A 24,404-nucleotide genomic window follows, 5' to 3' on the forward strand; every position below is an offset into this window, starting at 1 on the left:
TAGTTTACGAAATCTGAATGATTATAAACGCACCTTTTTTGTTTGTTTTAACACATCTAGTAAACGGTACTTGGAAAAGTCGTACTTATTTATTGGTGTAAGATTCTATTCGGAATAAGAAAGGAAAGAAAGAAGAGAAGAAAGGAAAAGAGATTTATTAACATAACACAAGACAAACTCAGTCGTATTAAAAAAATCAGCCGAATGGGTCCAGTTCAACATAATGGTAGACAGCTAGTGCCTGATGCTAATTTTCAACTGGACCTAAGAAGAGTAAAACATTGCGTATATAATTATTTTTTTTTGTAGACATACAAAACTACATATATCTATACTTTAAAAGATAAAAAAGAAAAAAACATATGTTTGTTTGTTATAAATTTAAAAAAAATACTGGATCGATTTTAGATTTCGATTCGGTCACTGTTGTTCAAAGCTACACTCTTCCTGAGTAACATAGACTATACATATTTTATTTCGGTACGGGCAGTTCCCACGGATGGGATCGCGGGAAAACGACTAGTCGTGTATATACATACGAATGTATATTTTATATGTGAGTGTAGAAGGCAGCAAAAAATATTGCTTGTGCCAATCCAATCCCATTTTCTGCGAGACGAGATTACGATTATACGTAAATGTCAAATTTGACGCGTATTTTCTGATTTGCGGGTCCAAATTATGTTTGTACTTTATTTATTTTATTTTTTATTTTATTTTTTTCTTTTGAGGAACAGCAAACAGTTACATTATATAAACTTACAAATAATATAACAATGACTTGTTGAGGTCATAATGTAACCCACAACGCTATCCACAGGTAAACATAAAAATTTAGAGCAGAAATTCTAATCGCTAGGAACATTAATAGCAGTACGCGTAACAAATAACAAATAGGGAGACAATGTAAACATGACTTTTAGCAAAATATATTCATAAAAAGGAAAGAGGAGTTTAAAGATGACAAAATTAAAATGATTGTTATTAAGAGGTTTGGGTTTTAAGTAGGGAACTATGAAGGAGGCTTTTGAACTTATTTATGCTACAATTGAAAATATCAATGTTTATAAAGGTGACGTTATAAGTGTCAACCATACGGCGGATAGGTGAGCGCAGGCCCGAATTAGTACGACAGGTGTTCAGCGCAAAAAGAGTGCCTGGGCGCACCTGTCGCCTGTGAATGGTTCTTGGTACAGCATAACAGATCATATTATTTAGATTTGTACAGTTAAATTTATTTCTGACTATATTATACAAGACAGTTGCCTCAAGGTACTTTCTTCGAGAGCTAAGGGGAAGGAGTTTGTATTTGCTTAGTAAAGTAGGATACGGCAGGTAAGCTTTATGACATCTATAATGCATTGCACGCAAAAATTTGTACTGGACATTCTCTACCATCTCAGCGTATTTTATGTAGAATGGATTCCATACCGAAACTGCATACTCTAGTTGCGAACGAACAAGGGCTTTGTACAAACATAAATACGATGTGGTTTTTTTGAAGTCAAGAGTAGACCGCATGACAAATCCGAAAAGTTGAAAAGCTTTGCTGACTATTTTATTGATGTGTAAGTCTAGGCATAGTTTGGTGTCGAGTATAACACCAAGATCGCGGATTGATTTCAGTTGAGATAGAGGCTCATGACAAAGGTTGTAAGAGTACTTAATTATGTGTTTATTTTTAGTAAATGTGAGGAAGTTGCATTTGGGTAAACTTAGTTTAAGTTTGTTTTTATGGCAGTAATCTGTCAGTCTGTCCAGGTCTTGTTGGAATAAAGTAGAATCATCAACACTTTGGATGGAATTGTAGACCTTCAGATCGTCAGCGTACATTAGAAACTTTGTATGATGGAAACATTGACCAATGTCGTTAACGAAAATGTTAAATAATAATGGCCCAAGATAGAGCCTTGTGGGACGCCTGATGTGACCTCGATGACCCTTGAAGCATGACCATTGATTACTACTCTTTGACAGCGATTCAAAACATAGGAGGCAAACCACCGCAATAAATTGCCTCGAATCCCATTAAAAGATATTTTTTTAAGCAGCAGTTCGTGATCCACTTTGTCAAATGCCTTGCAAAAATCTGTGTATACGGCGTCTACTTGCAGTCCGTTGTCAAAGCTATCAAACAAAAAACTGGAGAAAGACAGGAGGTTCGTAGTGGTAGATCGCTGTTTAACGAAGCCGTGTTGCTGCGGTATAATGATATTATGTAAAACCGGGTACAATTCATTGTGGACAAGTTTTTCAAAGACCTTTGACAAAGTGGATAGAAGTGAGATTGGACGGTAATTCTCCACATTACCCTTCGAGCCACCCTTGTGCACAGGTGTGATGTTTGCATGTTTCCAACTTTTTGGAAACACTCCCTCTGTCATGCACTTGTTATAAATTATTGTTAAGGGTATGCAGATTTGATCAGCAGTGCGACGCAGAAAATAAGGTGGTATGCCATCCGGTCCTGGGCCTTTAGCAGGGTCCAGTGATCTTAATTCTTTTAGAATCTTTTCTTCATTAAAATATAGGGTAGAAATTATATCGCAGGCTGATGAAGTTTCTGCGGGTGGTTGCCATTGTGATAAGAGTGGTGACGCGGGTTCGTAAACAGAGTGGAAGAAATTCGAGAATACATTGCAGATATCTTCAGGTTCAGTGGCTTTGGTGTCTTTGTAATATACTTTTGCTGGGATACTAGGTCTGTCTTTTTTGTTTGATACGTATGTCCAGAAGTGTTTGATATTTCTTTTTAGGCTATCTTCTACCGAACTTATGTACTTAGAGAAGCATTCACTGCACATGTCCTTAAAACTGGTTCTATGTGCAGAGAATGTTTCATAATCCGATATGTTTCCGTACTTTTTCCATTTGATCCAGGCTTTTTGTTTCTTTTTAAATATATTTATCAAAGGTCGTGAGAACCAGACTGGATAATTGGAAGATCTAGGACGTGCAAGGGGAGTATGAGAGCTGATAATCTCGTCCAGTTTATTATAGAACAATGATAGAGCTTCTTCAGATTTCTCATGTACAAGAAGTGTATGCCAATCAGTTTTCTGTATCACATCGTTTATGTTTTCATAATCTGCTTTGTAGAAATTGTATTTTTTCAGCGGCTGCCTGTTAAGGGGAGGATCTTTGATGTTTATGTTTATATTACAAACGAATGGGGGGTGATAAATGTCAGCAGGAAGTAGAGGAGGTGATTCTAGTAGCACACTACAAGAAGCATTTGAAATTAACAGGTCCAATATTTTTCCTTTACAGTTAAATGTAAAGTTGTGCTGAGAAGCACTTAGAAGAGACATAAAGTTGTTGAGATGGTCACAGGACGCAGTTGAACCAATGCATAAACAGGGATTAATGGGAGTATTCAAGGTAGAAGGTACTGGCCATGTTGCTTCTGGAAGGTTATAATCTCCGGCTACATAAAACAAATCAACGTTAGGGTTACAGAGGGCCTCATAGAGAGATTCAAAGTGTTTTTCGTAAACAAAAGGTGGGGTTTTAGGGGGTATGTATGCAGCTGTCACAACGTGATACTTAAATTTTTGGCTACTGGGTATTTCCACAGCAACATGTTCTATGTAGGTGTGCAGCGAGTGAGCAGTGTTTAAGCCTATTTCAATAGGTTGGAGGTTTTTCAAGACGGCCACCAAAACGCCGCCACCATCCCTTTTATTCGTGCTAGCCCGATCGCGATCACATCTGTACACAACGTAACGCTGGTCAATGAACTCATTGTTGCTGATTTCCGGTACTAGCCATGTTTCTGTCAGTATGATTATGTCGTATGTTCTCGTGAGAATATTAATGTATAGAGTCTGCAGTTTCGTACGGATACCCCTACAGTTTTGGTAATAAACGGTAAGTTTCTTATCAACCGTAAGATTTATGGTACCGTAAGATTTATGGCAAGAAACCTTATAGGCATATAATATGTTTAGTTTGAACATAAAAGTGATATGTTCCAAAAATAATATTCAATTATCTTTTCATATCTCCAAAACTTCTTCCCTTGTATCCTAAGGACGGTTATGTCTAATTTAAGCCCAAAAATAAATACGTTACTTACCTCATATTTTATTTATAACCATTGACCAAAATAAAGTGCTAGAAGACTATACTTACCTACTTACCTTAGCTTCAAAATATTCAGGAAATTACATTTTTCAACTAAATAAAACTATTCAGAATTATCTAGTTAGTTCCAAATGAAAATTTCTAACTAGTCCGAACAAGATAATAAAATCATTTAATCAAACGAAGTGCTAACGAGGTCAAACACACACCAGTGTTAGCTATATACCTATTAATTTAGCTCATATATGTATATGTCAAGGTTAAGGTAATAAAATCATATTATTTAATACTGGACTCTGGCTATCATTCTCGTCTATGAAGTATTCCTTGCAATGCAAATATTTATATTAGTAGTTTTATGTCACATATTCCCCTCTCAACAAATAATGAAAAGAAGTTATTATTTTTATGGTCCTGAAAATAGAATATACTTTTATAATATAAACCATGTTTTAAGAAAACAGCTTTACTAAAAATCTATTTACTCCCACTTACTTAAGGAAAATTTTTACACGACAGATTACTTACGAAAAAAATACAGTACATAAAACCTGCTTCTACTCAGTATGCAAATCTTAACACGAGTAAACCAGGGCGGCAGACTATAGCTAACAAAAGCAAACAACACAGATTGTTCGTAACATAATCTTTATTATTATTTTTACGAGGAGAGGAAAAATACACGATCATTTAGATTAACTTTCAGCTGGCTACCTGATTAACATAATGCGAGGAATCTTGAATAAATTTGGCTGAAATTATACTAAGATGGGAAGCTGATGAATTCTCTAATGTAATTTTTTGGAGGAACTACAGAAATGTGTTGTACACGTAATTTTATCTACCTCGTGGATAGTATTTTTGAAAGTATGATTGACAGTTTTGCAGTTTTTGGGTTTGTTTCGAATAGAATGACAAACGCGATGGAAGAATTGATTTCACAAGATGTAAAATTTAAAATGTTTACAGAAAAAGTATGCCTAAAAATTTTAAGTATAAACATATTCCACTAGTAAAAACTGATCTTACACAAGTATCAAAAGTAAACTATCACAAAGCACTTAAATAAGCTCGTCCAATTCCTTAAAATATCAAGAAGTGCGGTCCGCATAACGACCCAATTATATCTGGGTACTACTTGAAGAGACTTGGTTTTTGATGTCACTAATAGTTTGAAAAAACCCTACTTATAATCTAAAATAGAATAGGTAAAAATAAGTATTTACCTATGTAGTAGCTCTTTAAAATAATTTCGAAATATATATGATGTTCCAAACTGAGCAAAGTTCATGATAAAATTGCCAAAAATGTTGAGCTAGGATGATGTCACAAAATAAATAGTAATAGATAGTAGTAGATATAAGGAAAAGATTTAGCTTATTTGATAACAGAAGTTGAATGATTAATTTAATTGACTTTATCAATATAGATATACACAATTATAATGTCTAATCACTAATTAATCATGTAAATCTTGGTTATCTATGGAAGATTAACGCAATAATAATAGAACGAATTTTTTTTTTTTTAAATCAGTATTTTGTAGCGCATCTATCGAGAAAGGATATGTATATATATTATACGTACAAGTTACTATTTATCCAGGTGCGTGTTCTGAAAGGACGCGGGTGAAACCGTTGGCAGAAGCTAATTAACTAATATATAATTTACTACTTAATGTTAGTTGAAATTTGTAATTAAAGGTAAGTTGCACCCAGTTGCATTGTGCAAGTAACTGTAACGATTGCCCAACCATTTTCAGTTGTCAAATGACCGATTTGACTAATAGTCTGCAAGTATACGGCTGGTTATGGTTTGGTTATCGTTATATGTAGTTAAATGGTGCAAATCATTCTCACAGTTTGAAATAAATCAAAAAAATTAAATGCAGCAATTGATTATCAATTTATTTAGTCAACATAACAGTTACAATATATTAACAGTCCCGAGTTTCTTCAGTAACTCCATCAGACACAGTCATAGTGCATTTAAAATGTTGTTCAAGCATCTCTGGCTTAGAACTCCTGTCAGCCGTCACATCCCTTCCCCACAGATCAGCAATGACATTCAATCCTTTACCACTTTGAGATGTGACAGAATACCTGATGAAATTGGTCCCAAGGCCAGTTACGGACGAGACATAAGCCCCCTGAGGTGTACCTTGCTCCTTGAACGATACAGCGTTAGCAATGTATTTCCAACTCATAATGGGAGTTATTGTTATTGTAGTCACATGACCCGGTCGTGGTTCCGCACGGGCTACAGTGCTGAAAAGAACATGCATTTAAGTATTAATCCATTATAAAATGCGTAATTATACTGAAGAATTTGTTAGCGTGTCTCAAGAACTACTGGACCGATTGAGGAAAATCTTTTAGTTTTAGATGGTCCATTGATTAAGGAAGGCTTATTATATAACTCCACGGAATTGTCCCCACATGTTGAAACATACCCTGATAAAATAAAACCAAAGGAATTTCTCAAATCGATCAAGTAGTTTCGGAGCCATTCATGTCAAACAACAAAAACAATCAAATCGTTTCTCTTGATAATATTAATGGTCCTGTGCCCAGCAGTGGGCACGTAGGGCAGGCTGTAACAAACATTCAATAGATGTTTGAAGGCTAGGAATATAATGGCAGTCACTTTACTCACCGAAAAAACTCAAAATCTCCCGGTTGAGCAACTCCCACGGTTGTGGGAATGTTAGATGGCAACGCTGCGCCGAGGCTCACTGGCACTACTGCCAACAGCGCGAAGATAACTAAAGTTTTCATGCTGAAAAGTTACGATTTTTTTTTAATTTTTTGTATTTCTCGTCCATAAGAACAGACACGGTCATATTTAGACTCAAGACCGTCGGTAATTAAATAAATAAATAATATCAAAAGTAATTTCAATTTTATATAGTATATTATAAATGTGAAAGTTTGTGAGAATTCATTCTTATTCTTTATTGCACACTAAACAGTAAATACTATACGGGATACAGACAGTTATGTGCAACGGCGAGCTTAACCCAGAATTGGGTTCTCTTACAGCCAACCTTAAAGCGATAGAGATATTCGATAGAGGTAGGGTCAATTATATGTGCACAACAAATATGAAATACTAAACAAATATTAAATAACAATAAACTAAACATATGTATGTAGTAGAGCTACACAGTATATAAACATAATACATATAGAATATAATATAAGATGTATATAAGAGAATATATGGATGTATGTTTGTTATTCAATCACGCTAAAACGGCTGAACCGATTTGAATGAAATTTGGTATGTAGATAGCTGATACCCTGGATTAACACATAGGCTACTTTTTATCAACACACCACGCGGGCAAAGCCGCTGGCGGCAGCTAGTTTTTCAATAATTTCGTAGGTATACTAAATAATCGGAGAATAATCATTAATTTATTCAATAATTGACTAATTTGTCTCCGAAAAAATATCTTGTATGATCACATTTAAAAAAAAAATACTTACATTATTGCCATTGCACGAGCTATCGTCTTCAATATACGAATAATATTAACTTTCCAGTCCGTAGGTCAGGGTTTAAATAGTACGAATTTACACAACAATAAGATAGTGAGCATAGATTAACTATTACTAGTATCATCGTTTAGATAAGACATCGGTATTTTTCCCAAACAAGGATATGATTCAAATTAGTCTGATGAATCAGTGCCTTTGAACGTCAAAAACAAAAGACAGCCCCCAAAACGCCCGCCCTTCACCACTTCCTATGTGTTTTGCTGGGAAGAAGTGGCGCAACAAACTCCCCAGCAACACATGTCTGTCTATTAGGTAATCTATGTATCCTATCCTATACCTACGACAAGTTTTATCTCTATCGATTAGTTAGTCATTTCTTATATAGCAGGTGTCTTAATACCTACTTCTTATAATTAGAAACTAGTTGTAACCTACGGTTTCATCCACGTCCTAGAAGAACCGCTTGAGTTTCTGCAGTTGGATAAAAAGCAGCCTTAGTCTTTTCTTAGGTTCTGATTTAAATTAAAAATGTAGACAAATAGGTTATTTATCAATATTTAGGTGACGATCACAAAGTTGTATCCTTTAATGTTGGTCCTCCTCAAACGACTATTAGGTCATTTTTAAAATAGTACCGTAAAAGTAGCCAAATAATAAAAAGGATACAGCGGGGCTCTGTCCCGGATAGACATCCGTAAATTAAATTGGAATAAAAAAGTGTCACATTAGGTTTTACTGACAAATACAATAAGATTTACTGTGATTAAATATTTGATATTCATCAATCATCATCATCATGACATGTGAAAAAATAAATAATGACTCAAGTCGTGTTATCAAATAAATTTTAATTTATCTCTTCCTTATATCTCCCGTAAATATATTATCTTGTCAAACAAGTTTAAACATGAAATTAGTAATTTTTTTAACATCTGCACCTGCAATTATTATATAACAAAGATAAATACTTATATCTGCCGTTTCCAATGAATAATATAGAGGTTTTATAGAAAAATGCTGTCCAAAAAAAATTAAAACTAATTACTAAAAAAATTTCGGTCACGGCGGCTGTTCTCATATAAGGACATACACGCAGGACGCAGAACGCAGGACATATCATAGTGCACAAGGATTTGTGCAGACACAAGTTCATTCACCAATCCTTCACTCGCATAGCCCGATGGGACGGCAATCACATGGCAGCACATATTAAAAATAACGATAACATTCAACTTAAAAATAAAAATAAATCATCCTACACTCATACTTACAAATCAAAACAGAAATAAGGCCCTCTTCGGTAGTCGAGGGACCTGATTTTCCCTCCAGACTTCCCTCCAAGTATTCTTTGTCCCACAATGACGTTACTATTCCTCTTGAAGACTATAAAACAACCAATTTGCGTACTAAAATGGCAACTTTACAAAGAACTTTGGACGTTATGACTACAGTCACAGAGTTGCTTTTAGCGTGATGATGAGATGGTAAGGCGGTTCTGAGAAATGCAACGTTTGAATGCAACATTTGTTCGGTCATAAATCAGAGGTTTGTTCGGAATATTCAAGTGACTGTTTAAGGGTATTGAAAGAAATAGTTTTTAATGCAATTTGTATGGAATATCTAAAAGGTGCTCGTTGCTAGTGACATTATAAAGTTAAGCAACACATGGCACGGTCGGTTGCAAGATGGGTCACCATCTATGTCATAACGAGTTCCTGCGTATTACGGATTTTTTTGGTATAATAATAGAGACCACCTATCTATAAAAAATACAACCGATTTTATACTTGCACTACACTAAAAATTGCACACTAATTAAACATGCTCGGTAGTATCAAATTAAAATTAATTATTAAACATTATTATTTTCAGTTTTCCGAAACTGAACAGAAATAATTGTTAGCGCGTGCTGTGAAAGCAGATAAATCATTAAATGTCAACGATACATGAAATATTGCGTTAATAAATTATTTCCGAAGGTATTTTAATTAACATTTTATTTAATTAAATTGCAGATTTTAAATAATTTTGGGTACACTGTCGGGTGTCACAGCGATGAAGATCAATTTTTCGACGCCCTTTATTAGTATTAACTTTTCTTTTTTTTTGTAAATATAGATTTAGTTTAAAACACAATCAATCTAGTCCAATCATTCTCAAAAAACAATCACAAAGAGTTATTTCTACACGTTTTCTAATATTGGCGCGGATTTCATCGCATACAAATCAATCCCAAATTGAAATTGAAATGTAACACTCAAAAAATGAGCTTTTTAAATCGAATTGATTTATTTGTCCTCCACCTCAAATCTAGAAGTACCATTGAACTCATTTTTCGCTTTAAAGATTCAATTTTAATAAATAAAAATTCATCTGAATTTAGATTCGAAACGAATGTTTATTTGTTTAACTGAAGTTATTTGTCAATCATCTTTAAAAATGTTGAGTATTTTCAAAATACACAGCCTTCCATTTTGAAGTATTTCACAAATATTTAAATAGTAACGCAATTATTTGAGATTGAATCAAAAACTTTCAAATTATTATTTTGACTCAAATAGCTGATTTACTTCTGATCAAAGAACGTTCTTTGATTTACCTAATATTTTTAAAATTTAATTTCAGTTAGCGTATCAAAACCAGATCAATCCAGGTATAATTCAGATATTTGGTAAAAAAAATCTGGGCATTATTTTTATCCGATTCGATTGAGACAAAAATCTCTGGAAATTCTTATCCAATTTGATTGAGCAATTTAACACAATATTACCATGACATACTAACCAAATAATTTTCCTATTTGTGATATAAATAGGTAAGGTTACAATCAGTTACGCACAACCTTATAATTAACCTTTAAATACCAACTTCCTAAAAATAAAATTAACATTCAGTAACAACACGCTAAACAGCAGTTTACTGAAACATGTTACAAACGCCTACTTATTTTTAGAAGGTATAAAACTCGAACAAGTTTCCAGTTAGAAAAGACATTAAAAGTAACCGCACACTGTACATTTTTAGTCGGCCGATAGTTTGTTTGGGCTGATAAATTAGTATGAAAATGAATGGTACGCACATTACATAGATTAGGTATTTGGCCTGATCTCTCTCCGATCGTGTCCGATTTCCGTCCCATCGGGCTATGAGACTGAAGGAATAGTGAGTGCACCTGCGTCTACGCAAATGCTTGTGCACTATAATATGTCCTGCGCAGCTGGCTAATCTCCTAACATGAGAACAGCCGCCGTAGCCGATAATCGGCTAGGAAGGACATCATCATTACATAGATTTGGTATTTGGCCGGTTGCAGAAAACTTTTATTGGAATCAACATATTTGTAAAGAAAAACTTGTCGGCCATCGGATCAACTGTCGGTCGACAGTTTAGTCTTCAGTGTGCTGGTACTCTAAACCGTCATTAATCGTTCAAGTCAGTAACGAGCGTAACTTTCTACACTACGTTACCTAGGTAACGGTAACATCACGTAACGTTACCTGTTGTTACCACAAATTGTGGGGACAAAAGGTTCAGTGTTGGAAAATTTTAAAACTGCTATAGTTTTAGGGTATTTATGTTATCCCTTAAACAACTAATAAACCTGCACACTTACTAGTTACTACCAATTCTTCTTTCCCTTTTAAGCTTAAACTAACTTCAGTCTGTGATTTTAACCTAAAGACTTCTTCGATAAATAACACTGAAATAATTTTTCAAACCACCCTTGTCGTTTCTATCTAAGAAATTCATATTTGTATGGACTATCTATGAGAGAGTATATGATCCATGCTCCGAGTATTAAAATTTTATGGACCTGACCCTTGTTACTGCCTACAACCGTAATGGGAGGAATAATTTAAGGACTTTTAAAAATGGTTAGCAAAAAGTTTTATAAATTATTTTTATTGAAGAAGCAGATATTTTATATAATAAAATATTATAACAACAGAAATACAATATTTTTCAAATCCTCACTCGTATAATATCCGATAGCTATTTACGCGTGACCTTTTCACAACGAGATTGAGGTCGGATTTTATTCTAACTAGATGTGGCTGAAAATAAACATATGTATGTTATAAAACATGTTACGCGTTGTTATAATTGTATGATTGTTAAAAATAGAAGGATGGTGTAGGTTTGTATGAAAGAAAATATTTTTAGATCGTAGATACAATACAGTTATATAAACGTACATTGGTGAAAGAGAAAATTATCTATTGAAAAAAAAAGAAAATTACTAACCCTATATCATATTGCTGATATAAAAAGGACGAACCTTTTTGTATATTACTCGTCACATTTCAAAAGTTTTCCGTTATCTATACTTAATGTAATAAAGATTTTTTTTTTGTTTATTTGTTTGTATCTTAAAGGCTTCGAAACTATTAACCTACAACCGATTTGAAAAAAATATTTCACTGTTCAAAAGCTACCCTCTTCTCGAGTAACATAGGTCTTTTATAGGTACGGGCAGTAGTTCCCACGGGACACGAGTGAAACCATGTGAAATCGTCTAGTTTATCCTAATTTTTTTAAATTGAAACTTCTATTTATTTTTTGTACTACAACCGCGCACTTTGCTATACTACTCAGTTTCCTGGCATCACGTGCGACGAACGTGTTTCAAAAAGTTGAAAAATTTACAGTGCAGTCACAGTTTAAATGCTGTTACAATGTGAAACTTTTTCACACATTTATTTCTGACAGATTTATTTAGAACTTAACTGTCACTGTCATAAAGTTCTTTTTTGCACTTACTGGAAAATCAAAGTTTTTACCAAAATTCGAAAGTGCTCTTAAAAGGTCACGTTTGCTTTGAAATATTTTATTTTATTTGTTGATAGGAAGTATCAGGATTTTTAGTTCACAATCTGTGTTTTGAAAGGACCTGAGGGATTTTTCAGTTCTGTACAATAGGTTATTTTCTTAGCTATTATGGGCTGTAAACTTTATAATGGCTCCGCGAATTTGAAATAAAAACTTATTTGTGTTTTGACGCCTATTTTTCGGGTTCCGTACCTACTGAAAGGGAAAAACGGGACCTTTAGACTCCGTCCGTCTGTCCATGTTTGTCTTTAGTTAGACATTAGATAGATGACATGTTTTAATATCACTATAGCTATGATTACAACATATTCTAAAAACTATAATGTTGTATTTTTAAACATACCCAAAATATGCGCAAAATAAATCAAAAACTTTTCTTTTTATTTCTTTTCATTAGCTGATTCTCTCTGTTAACTAAAGACCTCTTTCACTAGGAAAAAGCTCGATTGGATACTATTAATCACTGTCAAGCTAACTCAAGGAAAATTGGCGATTCAGACCTTTCATTTCTTATCCATTTTGAACTTTTAATGGCATTTATAAAACTAAAAAAAATCAGGAAGCTGTTAGGTACATATTTTTATTAATGTAACATTTCTCACTATTATTTTAAAATAAATGTTCAATAAACGTACTGATTATAAATAAAAACTTAAATCTAACTACTTACGAAAATCTAATACATAACATTGAAATTAAATAATAGACTAGAACAAAATATACTTGTTCATCTTTCATAACATATTTATTTATTTCAACAAACACAGCTACCTAATTACTCTCTGAAGAAAGAAATACCGTCCATTTCCATCGCCCCCACAATTACTTTCCCACAAAAGAAAAAATGCTACTTCATTCTCAACAAAGCCTCAACTTGATAAAACAACAGCCTATATTTACCCGACCACAATAAAAATACGAATAAAAAGCTTCTTTTCACATCCACTGGCCGTTCTATTTACAAATAAAAAACGGCCCAAGGTTTACAACCAGCAATGAATAAGGAACTCGAAGATTGTCAGTTACGTCACTGCACGGTGGCATTTCTAAGCAAGACAGTAAAATTAAGGTCTTAGGAAGAATTCGATTAGAGCCTAGAGGGGGGGAGAGGGGTGAAATGTCACTGGGTCAAGGGTCAGAGTTCAGTTCTTGTTATTATACATTCCTGGTTGCAAGGAATATTTTGCAATACTGGGAAATTGAAAATGGTTTGGAAATGCACCTGCTATGCTGATCGAAGCTAGGAAGCTATAGATAGATATGTATAAAGTTTTGTTTGTTTTAATATGTTATGAATATTGATCCAAAAAATTCAGATTTAAGATAGCTATTTATCGAATAAGGTTACTGATAACCTTATTAGAACCAGCAGGAGTAAGCTAGTATCATTTATTATCTTACGTGTATCTCACATCAAGACGTTATTATAATGACAAAAGTATTATGACTGTTTTACACTCAAAACCTTTTTGACTATCGATACCATGGCCGACGTAAACGCTTTTTATTTAACTACATACATAAAGCGCAATTATATTACTTACACAGTGATCAAATAAATTCACGGTTCAGAAAAATGCCGTAACATAAAACCGTACTTAAAAAAAAGGTCTCATAATATTTGTTAACACAAATTGGCATAAATTAACAGATTGTTAAATATAGCTTTGGACCAACAATTAAGTATAATTTTCTGTTGTAATTAACGCTTATTGGCTTATTGTAGGCTTCGCGTAACGAAAGGTCGTGCTCAATTTAAAAGTTGATTTATGTCTGGCGTAAATTTTCTCGTGGTCATAACCAATTTGGGCGAGGTCTGAGCAATGGCGTTTAGCGGAGCGGGTAGCTTATTAACATGCCTTTTAATCTGCATGCAGAAAATGTTTAACTGTTATGTATCTATAGTCCAGTTTTCGTATCAAATAGTGCAAGGTAAAATACTAGCATTACACTTTTAAAAACCATGCGACGAAAAAAAGCCTGCACTTCCAAACTGACTATTCATATACGCACATTCAATCCGCGAACAGTGTCGCCTTGCCTAATAATACAGTTTGCCTTTTTATGGTTTTGTACAAGTAACGGTTGTTAAGCATGCGTAGGTAATAAAGCTACGTACTTTAAACCGACTTCTTAAAAAAAGGAGGTTCTCATATATTTGCAAGCAATTTGTTGTTGGCAAGTATCACAAGTTATTCGATGAATATTATCTTGAATTGTTTGCAAAGTTTGTATCTATCAACTTACATCAAAGAGCTTTGCATCTAATAAAATAAATGACCACACGCTTTCAAAATACACCACTTAGCAACATTTTGTTGCCAATTCTGTAAAAGCTTTTTTTAAATTATCTGGAGCACTTTACATTTTAAATATGAAACATATTATTTCAAAGAGCAACAACAAAAAATCATTGGTTCTATCTATATACATATAATAGGTATATACACGTAGGTTTTAACTTTGAAACAAGATTAACGACCCTTAACTTATAGCGACATCATTCCAAAAAAATATTAAGTGAAATTCACTGTATGTAAAAAAACTTAATTACGTACATGTTTCGCTACGTTGAAGTGCAACAGTATTCAGCATTTTATCTTCAATACAGCTTAAAAAATCTAGATAGGTACCTCAAAGATAACCGACCACAAAAGGCTTGCCTTATCTATAATCTGGAACGAACATCTTATAGCGTATTGACGTCAAGCTAACGATAAGTGCTTATCGACAGCCTGAGACTAAGCTGAGGCTGTTATCTGAAGAATAAATTTACAATATATTTGTAATAGCCGTCTTCTCGCGGTTTCGCCCGCGTTTCGAGAGCCTATGTTAATCGCAAATAATGTAGCTTTTATGGTGAAAGTATTTTTAAAGTCCAGTAGTTTCGAAGCCATGTACAAACTAACAAAAACAATGTTTCCTCTTTATTCCTTCTTTTCCTCTATTAGTTACAAATTAGTAAAGGTCTCTGCACACATCTGGCGCGGCGCGGCGGGACGGGACGGCGACGCGACACTGAGCAGTTGTAATGTACTAGGTATTACGGAGGCCGCCACACAGAGCCGTCCCGCTTGGCGCGATGGGACGCGACGATCTAGTACATTGTTCGCCGCGCCGCGCCCGCTGTGTGCAGAGACCATATGATAGTTCACTGTATGTAAAAATTATTGTTAAATAATTCTGCTACGTTTCAAGTCCAGCAAGTATAGTAACAAAAAACGATATTCCTCAAAGTTAACCAACCTTAAAAAAGGCTTACCTTATCTAAAATCTGGAACAAGTGTATCTTATAGTGTTTATCGACAGCCTGAAACTAAGCTAACGTTGTTATCTGACGAATAAATTTACAATATATTTATATTGAAATCGTCTGATAAAACAGGTAGCTGTACTCGAACCTAACTAGCATTTATTGTGAGGGACATAATACGTGACTTGGAGTGTTTTCTTAGGAGCACAGATAAGAAAATATTAGGACTGAAATTATCTGGATATTTGGGTTATGTATTTAAATATTTTGGTAAGTATACTTGTTTTTTTTACGACTGTCTATGAAAAGTGTTTTTTTATCCCACCACAGTTAAAATAAAAAATATGGCCGATTTTGTTATTATTCTTGGCTACCGAGTACTGTTAGATACACTAAAACATGTTTTATTATTTTGATGAAAATTATGGTTTTCATACTTTAATTGGAATAATTTAAAAAAATACATTGTTTTTAAGTTAAAATATTAAATAGCTAAAAATTTCGAAATTAACAAAAAGAGTTATTTTGAACTTTATACTGTAAACCAACACTGTAAGTACACGTGTGTTACAACATTTAATTATTATCTTCTTAGATAATCAATTTAGGTGAAAATCAATACTATTTGCTAATACAATAACGAGCTATACAAAGGGATCGTTATTAATTAATTACAGGCTCCTAATGGATTGTCTATCAAGGTCTAGATTAATTACAACACCCACACATAGAAGGCATAAGCTAACGCTTTTAAAAGGGATACTAAATTGCAGATTATTTATAAACTAGCTCTTTCGTCCGCGTCCTATGGGAACTACATCCCGCATTCGGATAAATTGTAACTTAAAGCCGTCTTCGATAAACGGGCTTCCTAGCACTGAATGATTTCATTAAATCTGTAAATTAATAGGTGAACTGAAACTCAAGATTATTTATTCAAAGTTTGAAAAAGGCTGCAAATCAGCACTTTTGCCTTACAATGTAGACGAACATTACAAAATACAGCCCCCGAAACGCCCACCCTTCAATACTTCCTATGTGTTTTTTCTAGAAAAAAAAACACCGTAGCAAAATGTGCAGACAAACACATAAAATATTGCCATAAATATAACAGAGATTATTTAATTTTACACTGAAAACCATCTTTCAAGACATATGTATAAGACATCAATAGTCTACTACCAACAGACCGAATGCTAGCAACACTAACGGGCTGTATATTAGTTGAGCAAAGTCGTAAATATGGCAACACTGTCCCGACGGCATCGTTATAGTTGTATGTACTAGATTTGCTGTTTGTGGTAGTTTCTTGGAGTATTTGGTAGTAAAAGAGGTAAGGAACTGGTTGTATTTAAAGAAATTATGAAACTTATCTTGATTGCAATTTTTAAGGTCAAATATGAGTGACAAAGTTATAGGATTTAAGAAATATTTTGGCAATAGTTCAAAGCATAATTAAAAATCATAATTTGTTTGGTCGTTTTAATGAGCAACTTATATGCACCTTGAAACAATATTACAGTTTATTATACCATATATTGAGAATTAAGCTAAAAGTTACTTTTTATCTGTCTAGGCGAAGTAGTTTCGTGGCCAAAAACGCAGATAAAACCTGGCGTTTTATGTTAGTAGATAATATAGTAAAATGATCAATGTTCTTATCGTTCCAATTAAACTGATTGCCAATCAATATTACACTTTATTTTATAGCCACAAAGACATAATTTTACAATATCATTTATGAAACGACTACGGTTTATGGCTACGACGCTACGGCGTAGCTCTCGTAGCACGTAGCACGTACGAGTTTACGAGATACAATTTTTCAACGTTGCTCCTATGTAGGATCTTAAACTGAATATTTCAGTATCAAGTATTGTGGATCTGAATATTTTATGGTAAAATAAATATAGAATGACTGTCAAAAAACTTTGAAAATTACAGTTTTCTGGAAACTATTACAACTGATGTGTGTTTTTCCATACATTTATTTAAAAAAAAACTATCATAACAATACCCATAATAGACATAGATTTTTATCCCTTCTGATAAAACACGAGGTTTTCCTAAAACGTTTAATTATGATTTATAGTAACGGCCATTCATTATCGCGCCATTAGAGAGGGTAATATTAATTAGTTAACTTTTTATCTTGGCTAAAATTTTCTTAATTGCCTACTTAAAAAGTACTATTAAAGTTTTTTCAATACCTTTTACAAATGTAAACAAACGAAAAAAATATTAAATGTACAGAAAAAACACCGTACTCAGATATACATATAATATGTGTTGGAATATTAAGATAAAAAGAAGACTTCAATCTTATCCAAAATCTGTAGCAAAACAAATTCACAGTAACAATTTTGATATCAGTGCTAACTCTCCATAATACACTAGTACCTCATCTAATCTTATAAATAACTCCCTTGTTTGTAAACATAGAAAGACCAATTAATTACCATCCATTCACCATACATAAGACAATTAAAATCGCTCGCCAAGTGAATCGATTTAACATTTCATCTCATCAGATAACTGGCCAATTTCGTATAACTGAAAATTCTATGTAATTTCCTTTAATCAAAGCTATCGAAAAATGAACCTTGAAACTAAAGGCACAGAGTTGAGATTGCAATGTAAGAGTGGGGTCAAACTAAAAGTATTGTAATTCAAACTTTATTACAATAGGAATATGACACTAAATTGATTGGTTCATTTGGAGTGATTCCAACAGCTGAGAACATTAATTAGGACTTAGTGAATTGCTTTTTAAAAGCAATTTGTTTTTGAACTCTCAAATTACGGTTAACAAGCATTCGATGGCATTAAAAGGATTCAATGGTCTAGAATCTAGACTCTAGATTTTCAGAATTTAGTGGAAAAGAAAGAATTAGACTTTACAGTATTTAACTTTTGGATATATTTATAAAAAAAAAATCCTTAAAACTTTTTAAACAATGTCCTACCGGTTTCATAAACCTACCTACTTTTTGATATGATTGGCTATGTAACATAGATACTATCCATAAAACTTTACAGGAGACCACAAGAATATATCCCTGATCCTTGCTGTTACACCCACCTCAAGTTAAAACCATTTCCTGCAACTAGGTAAAAAATACTTAAAGCTATCCCCGATAAAAAGGCTACCTAACACTGAAAGTATTTTACAAATCCATCCAATAACTGCTGAGATAACCGCGTTCAAACAAACAAACTATTCAAGAGTACAAGACTAGGCAAGCAAAAAAGTCTAAAGGACTTTCCAGTTGGAAGACAGACACCTTTCAAATCACATCGACGCTCGTCTCGTCTCACGACGGAAATTGTCGGAAAATGGAAATATAATTTGATTGGAAAATTTTGCAATTTCCTGCTTTATTAGCAAAAGCTTGTTTTTTGCCAATTTTCTCATTTACCAATCGAACTGTCTTAGTTTATTGGCTGTACTTAATTGAAGTTATTTATTTTCGTCTTCGAAAATGATTTGGTAAATTATTATTTTTAATCCTTTTTAAGCATTTTATTGAATATGAAATTCGACTACAGATATCATATTTATTTTAATGAGATGTGTTTTAAAACATTGTAAACATATTTTTTAAATCAAAAAGCGTTTTCGATAATTATGTATTATAGCAAGTTACATAATGCATATCATCATTTTATCAGTCTAAGAACTCAGATATATCTTTCTATTGTCTATATACACTCGTATACAGATATAAATAGGTACCTCTGTCTTTTCGTAGAAATACGCGTGATACGAACCAATATGTTGATACTATCCTAATAAACAAGAAACATAATGTTCGCGTACATATTGTGTGTATGTTTATTAACAAAAATACCTCAGCTATGGAACCGATGACCGGGAAAACTGCGTGGGAAGAACCGACATATTTGTGTGGGTAGATGGTAATATTGATAGCTATTCTTGTAGTATGTAGTATATTTATTCTAGAGATGTAGAATATTCTTAGTGAACTTTTGAACTAGTTAAAAAATTTTTACAGTTGAATTTAAGCCGAAGGAAGAAAAGGCCGCTTATTATTCTATTGTTTTGATCCAATGGTGTACAATTAAAGGTAGAATTCCGTGGGTCGCGGCTTACGCAGCCGCGCGCGGCTTACGACAGTCGTCGGCCGCGAGCGACAATAGTCAACCTATGAAAATGTATGGCACCGTTGCCGAGGTCCGCGACAGTCGCGCGCGGCCGACGAATTTCGTCAGCCGCGCGCGGCCGTACGCTTCTCAACATGGTCTAGCGCTTAATAACATCTATAGAATTTTAGTAAAACCAGAATTAAATTGTTTTTTATTTAGTCGGCAAAACTTGCTTTTGTTTTCATTACAATACAAATGCTTTTGAATCAGTATTTGGTAGTATCCTTCTTCATTTCTACTTTTTTAAGATAGGGTCGATTGGAAATCTATTTTCATAATACAGCCACAGCAGCACGTCATCCTCCTCTTCTTCAAGGATATCAATTAGCACTTCGACTAGAGGGAACGGACGAATAAAATCTACTAATTTCAAGACACAGCCGCGCGCGGCTTACGAAATTCGTCGGCCGCGCGCGCCTGTCGCGGACCTCGGCAGCGGCGCCATACATTTTCATAGGTTGACTATTGTCGCGCGCGGCCGACGACTGTCGTAAGCCGCGCGCGGCTGTCGTAGCCGCTATCCTCGGAATTCTACCTTAAGAACATTCTACTCTATTCTTTCTGATTAAAGGTTACTTTAGTGATGCAAAATTAACTGGTACATTTAAGTTATAGTATTCGTTCAGAACGAGTTCGTGCTTAACATTGCTCCTATATAGTATATGGAGAAGTAGAATGGTTCTGTCCACTACTTTCTTCCTACCCTTTGAAACTCAAAACATATATTCAATCTTCCAAGAGTTCTTAAAACTGCATTATATATTTTTTATCAAGAATACATTATACTTTTCCTAATCAAGGCACTTTAATCCATTGCTAAGAATCTTATCAAGCAGACAAATACTAAGACAATTAAAAAAACAAAAGAATAACTTAAACCCTTTAACTTCAAAACAACTCACTAGCGACAGTAATTCTGTCAAAAACACAATCGATGCCGTCGCGACGGATCGTGTCGACAGCAATCAGACTGTCTGCCTCGTTACAGTCAGAACCTTATCGTTATGACAATCAGCTGCAGACCAACTTCAGAACTTTGAGTTAGACGTCTTCAGTCTTCACAATCCTGAAGTTTTAAGGAGATACTCAGTTACAAACTTTTGTTTAAGTTTCTTGACCTTTTTGAATAATCTGTGTTATAATTTTATGTATGGACTTGCTGTTTTCCTGCGGTGTCAGCCGCGTTCCGTGGGAACTACTGCCCGTACCGGGATAAAATGTAGTCTATGTTACTCGGGAAGAGAGAAAGCTTTTAAAAGTGAATGAATTTTTCAAATTGGTCAAGTAGTTACGGAGCCTATTCATATCAAACAAACAATCAAATTTTCCTCTTTATAATATTAGTGTAGATTACAATTAAATCGGTTCAGTAGTTCAGAAAACGTGACACAGCCAAAATTATCCCACAAAACAGTGCATTCACAAAACCCTAAAACATTGAAACAAATAACATTGTAAATTAAACAACCAAACCGCTCTACATTAGGCCGTGTACATAATTAATTTTAAGCGTTTTAACACGGATTTTGAACAAACACCGACTCTCCTTATCTCTATGTAGAGACGACTACGTAGAGCCCTCTATGTAGAGACTCTACGTAGAGCCCTTATGAGTAGAGTCGAGTTGCCAACAATTATTCGGGCGGCTTTGTCACGTAAATTATGTATGTAATTAAGTAAATTAGTAGGGCTTCGTGTAAGCTTATTAAATTTTATTGAAGACTAGCTGTTTCTTGCGGTTTTAGTCATGCTTTGGATTTACTTAAAGAGCTCGTGAATAAAATTCTGGAATGATCTTTTAAGATATAACTTTCGGCATAATATTATATGTCATTCATTTCTTAATTCGATTTTATACTGCTTAAAAATAACTACTAAAACAGACACAAGCAGCCTTACTACAAAAACTTAAACATCTATTGAACACTTGTCTTAAAAAAGTGTGGCTGCAAAACGGACTTTCTTTCAACGTCATAATTTGTATTTTTTTAGGCAAGTGTTCAACAGACGTTTAAAAGTTTTTGTGGTACGGCCACTAATTTCCACCTTCGTTATATAAGTAACTGCCAGAAAAATGGGTCAAACCGGTTGACTATTGGCTGGTTATCATAGTTAGTAAAATGGTGCAACCAACCCTAAAACAAAAGTTAACATCAATCTACAAACCCCACCTAGAAAACAGCCAACAAATTCCATGCAAAACATACAGAACAATGTGTACGAACATTCATTTGAAGTTTTTCTCGTGTGTCAACAATCTTTTCGTCCATTCAGAGTCAACAAAGAGCCTATATCTTTACGTACAGAGGCCACATAAAAATTTATTCCCTCTCGACGTCGTTGGGTACACGCGCCATCTTGCCAAATATGGGCCTGACAGTTCACTACTTTCAAAAATAGAACGGGGATGGAAAGAGGTCGGTTGTAACTTTTTTGTGAATTTTGTCATGGTACTGGCACATTCATATTGTTTTCTTCTTCTTTCAAAAATAGAACGGGGATGAAAGGAGGTTGCTAATTTTGTTATGGTAGGGAAACATTGTTCTTTTTTCCTTTTTTAAAACTGGAACGTTATAGTATTTGCTTTTTATTACGGATGAATATAAATGTCTCGGACAAAACATGTACCTTACAAGAAAATAATTACGTATTTTTCTAAATAAATAATAAAGGATAATTAAAAATGCTAGGTAAAAAATCCAAGCCCTCTCTTTCAGTGGAATCTTAGAAAACTATAAATTTTGTCACAAAAAGCGATAGCTTTGAGCTAGGCCCAGTGCTTAAAAAGGCCTTAACATAATACCCATCTAAAAAACTTGACAGCGGTATTACTAGACAAAAACCACAGGCTTCCCAACGTAATACCCATCTAACAAGATTGAGGTGACCTATGCCACAGTTTACATGCAATCTCTTGTAAACAGTTGTGAAGCTACGTACTAACGTTGGTAATAATGTCACTCACACACACATGCTCGATACACGACACTCAGTACTGACAGCATCGATAACGCCGGTAAAAGCTCGTCGATACACATGTGTGTGTCAGTGACATTTTTACTAAAGTTAGTAGATAGCTTTACAACTCATCATCATCTCCCGAGCCTTTACCCAATTTTAACATAGATATGTTGGGGTTGGCTTACAGTCTAGCCGGATTCAGCTGAGTGCCAGTGTTTTACTAGGAACGACCTATCTAACCTCCTCAACCTAGTTACCCGGGCAACCCAATACCCTTTAGTTAGACTGGCGACCAGACTTACTGGCTGATAATGATGGCTGGGAGATGACGAGTAGGTAGCTTCACAACTGTACTCCTTTATTCTATGGTTAAGGTGACCTATACTATACTTAGTGTAGTACTAGGTAGTATTTGTGCCGTGGCTTCGTCTGTTATTGTGGTCAGTCCTGGTAATAACGCTTGTGGCTTATGTATGTCAGATGTCAACTGAAGGGATTGTGACGTCCCATTTTGACGTTTGGTTTTGGTGGTTAACTAATACTATTCGTAAGTGTTTGTGTTGATCGCTTGGTTGAGGTAACAGAGAGGGAAACTGTACTTGATCCTGCAAACCATAGCATGCACATTTTCTTTGTTTAGAAAAGTTTAATTCTTTATACAAGTACCAGACAATGACGATATATAAAATATTTCATATAAACACGATTGAGTCTCGTTTATCCCTCCCTCAACTCCTCAAGGACCAATTAGATAATTTTACAGCTCATTTTAACACACACTAGATTAAGCTTTATATTCATATCCAAAACTTTAATTTTCAATACAATTACCTTTAAAAAAAGGACCTTAAAAGCACATCAAAACTTATTGGCATCTTAAGCATCCTACCCGAAGTTCATAGCCGTACTTACAGATAAGAAGAGGTATAAGATGGCGTTTTGATGTCCCTAAGCGTAAAACACGAGTATAACGGGCTACACGTATCGTAAAATTATTATGATACACACTGGCAGTCGTATAAATGTTGTGTTACAGTAATGGAGAATAAGAGCCTTCTCATACTGCAAACTTTTTGGCGGCTGATTGTTTGAATTTATTTTTAGTGTCTCACAGGATCCACGAGAGCTGTAAGTCAAGCTGTAACGTCTATTGTACATTTTGTACCGAGCTCATAAATCAGTATGGGGACGAATGATACCGCAATACATTATAACTATCTGGTATATGGCCGGTATCAGGCCAGGTAATGTTCGTTTGGATTCACGTTTACTGATTACAATTATCACGACAGTTTAGTACAGTGAGTTTCTTCTATGCCTGTATTATAAAAGGTTAACAGGTAAACAGGTAAGTTTTTAGTATACATAAATAACTTATTATCATTATCTAATAAATAATGACTAAGGGAATAAACTAAAACGAAAGCTTACTTTTTGTCTGAGCTTCAGGACTGCATTTGAAGTTCACGCAAACGACATTCTAGATGCCAGAGTTTGTTATTATTAGCAAGAAAACTTCATATCTTAGCTAAAGATTTCGCATCAGTTTTTAACTTTCATAAAAACTATTTTGGTTTTATATAAAGACAGGCAAACAACGACTG

General features: G+C 34.2%; 2 protein-coding genes across 3 annotated transcripts in view; both read right to left on the minus strand.

The window, feature by feature from the left end:
• The window catches only part of LOC110382627 (calmodulin-A), a 220,964-nt gene that overhangs the window by 143,193 nt on the left and 53,367 nt on the right, over positions 1-24,404 (minus strand). The gene's annotated exons all lie outside the window — the stretch shown is intronic.
• LOC126054107 (uncharacterized) lies at positions 5,973-7,731 on the minus strand. The gene is made up of 3 exons (XM_064035932.1): positions 7,578-7,731; positions 6,742-6,864; positions 5,973-6,353 (listed from the first exon to the last, which is right to left on the minus strand). Exons 1-3 carry the CDS (start codon positions 7,586-7,588, stop codon positions 6,023-6,025), a joined length of 465 nt encoding a protein of 154 aa, XP_063892002.1. The 5' UTR covers positions 7,589-7,731; the 3' UTR covers positions 5,973-6,022.

This window comes from Helicoverpa armigera, chromosome 8 (assembly GCF_030705265.1).
Source record: "Helicoverpa armigera isolate CAAS_96S chromosome 8, ASM3070526v1, whole genome shotgun sequence".
Classification (NCBI taxonomy): Eukaryota; Metazoa; Arthropoda; class Insecta; order Lepidoptera; family Noctuidae; genus Helicoverpa; species Helicoverpa armigera.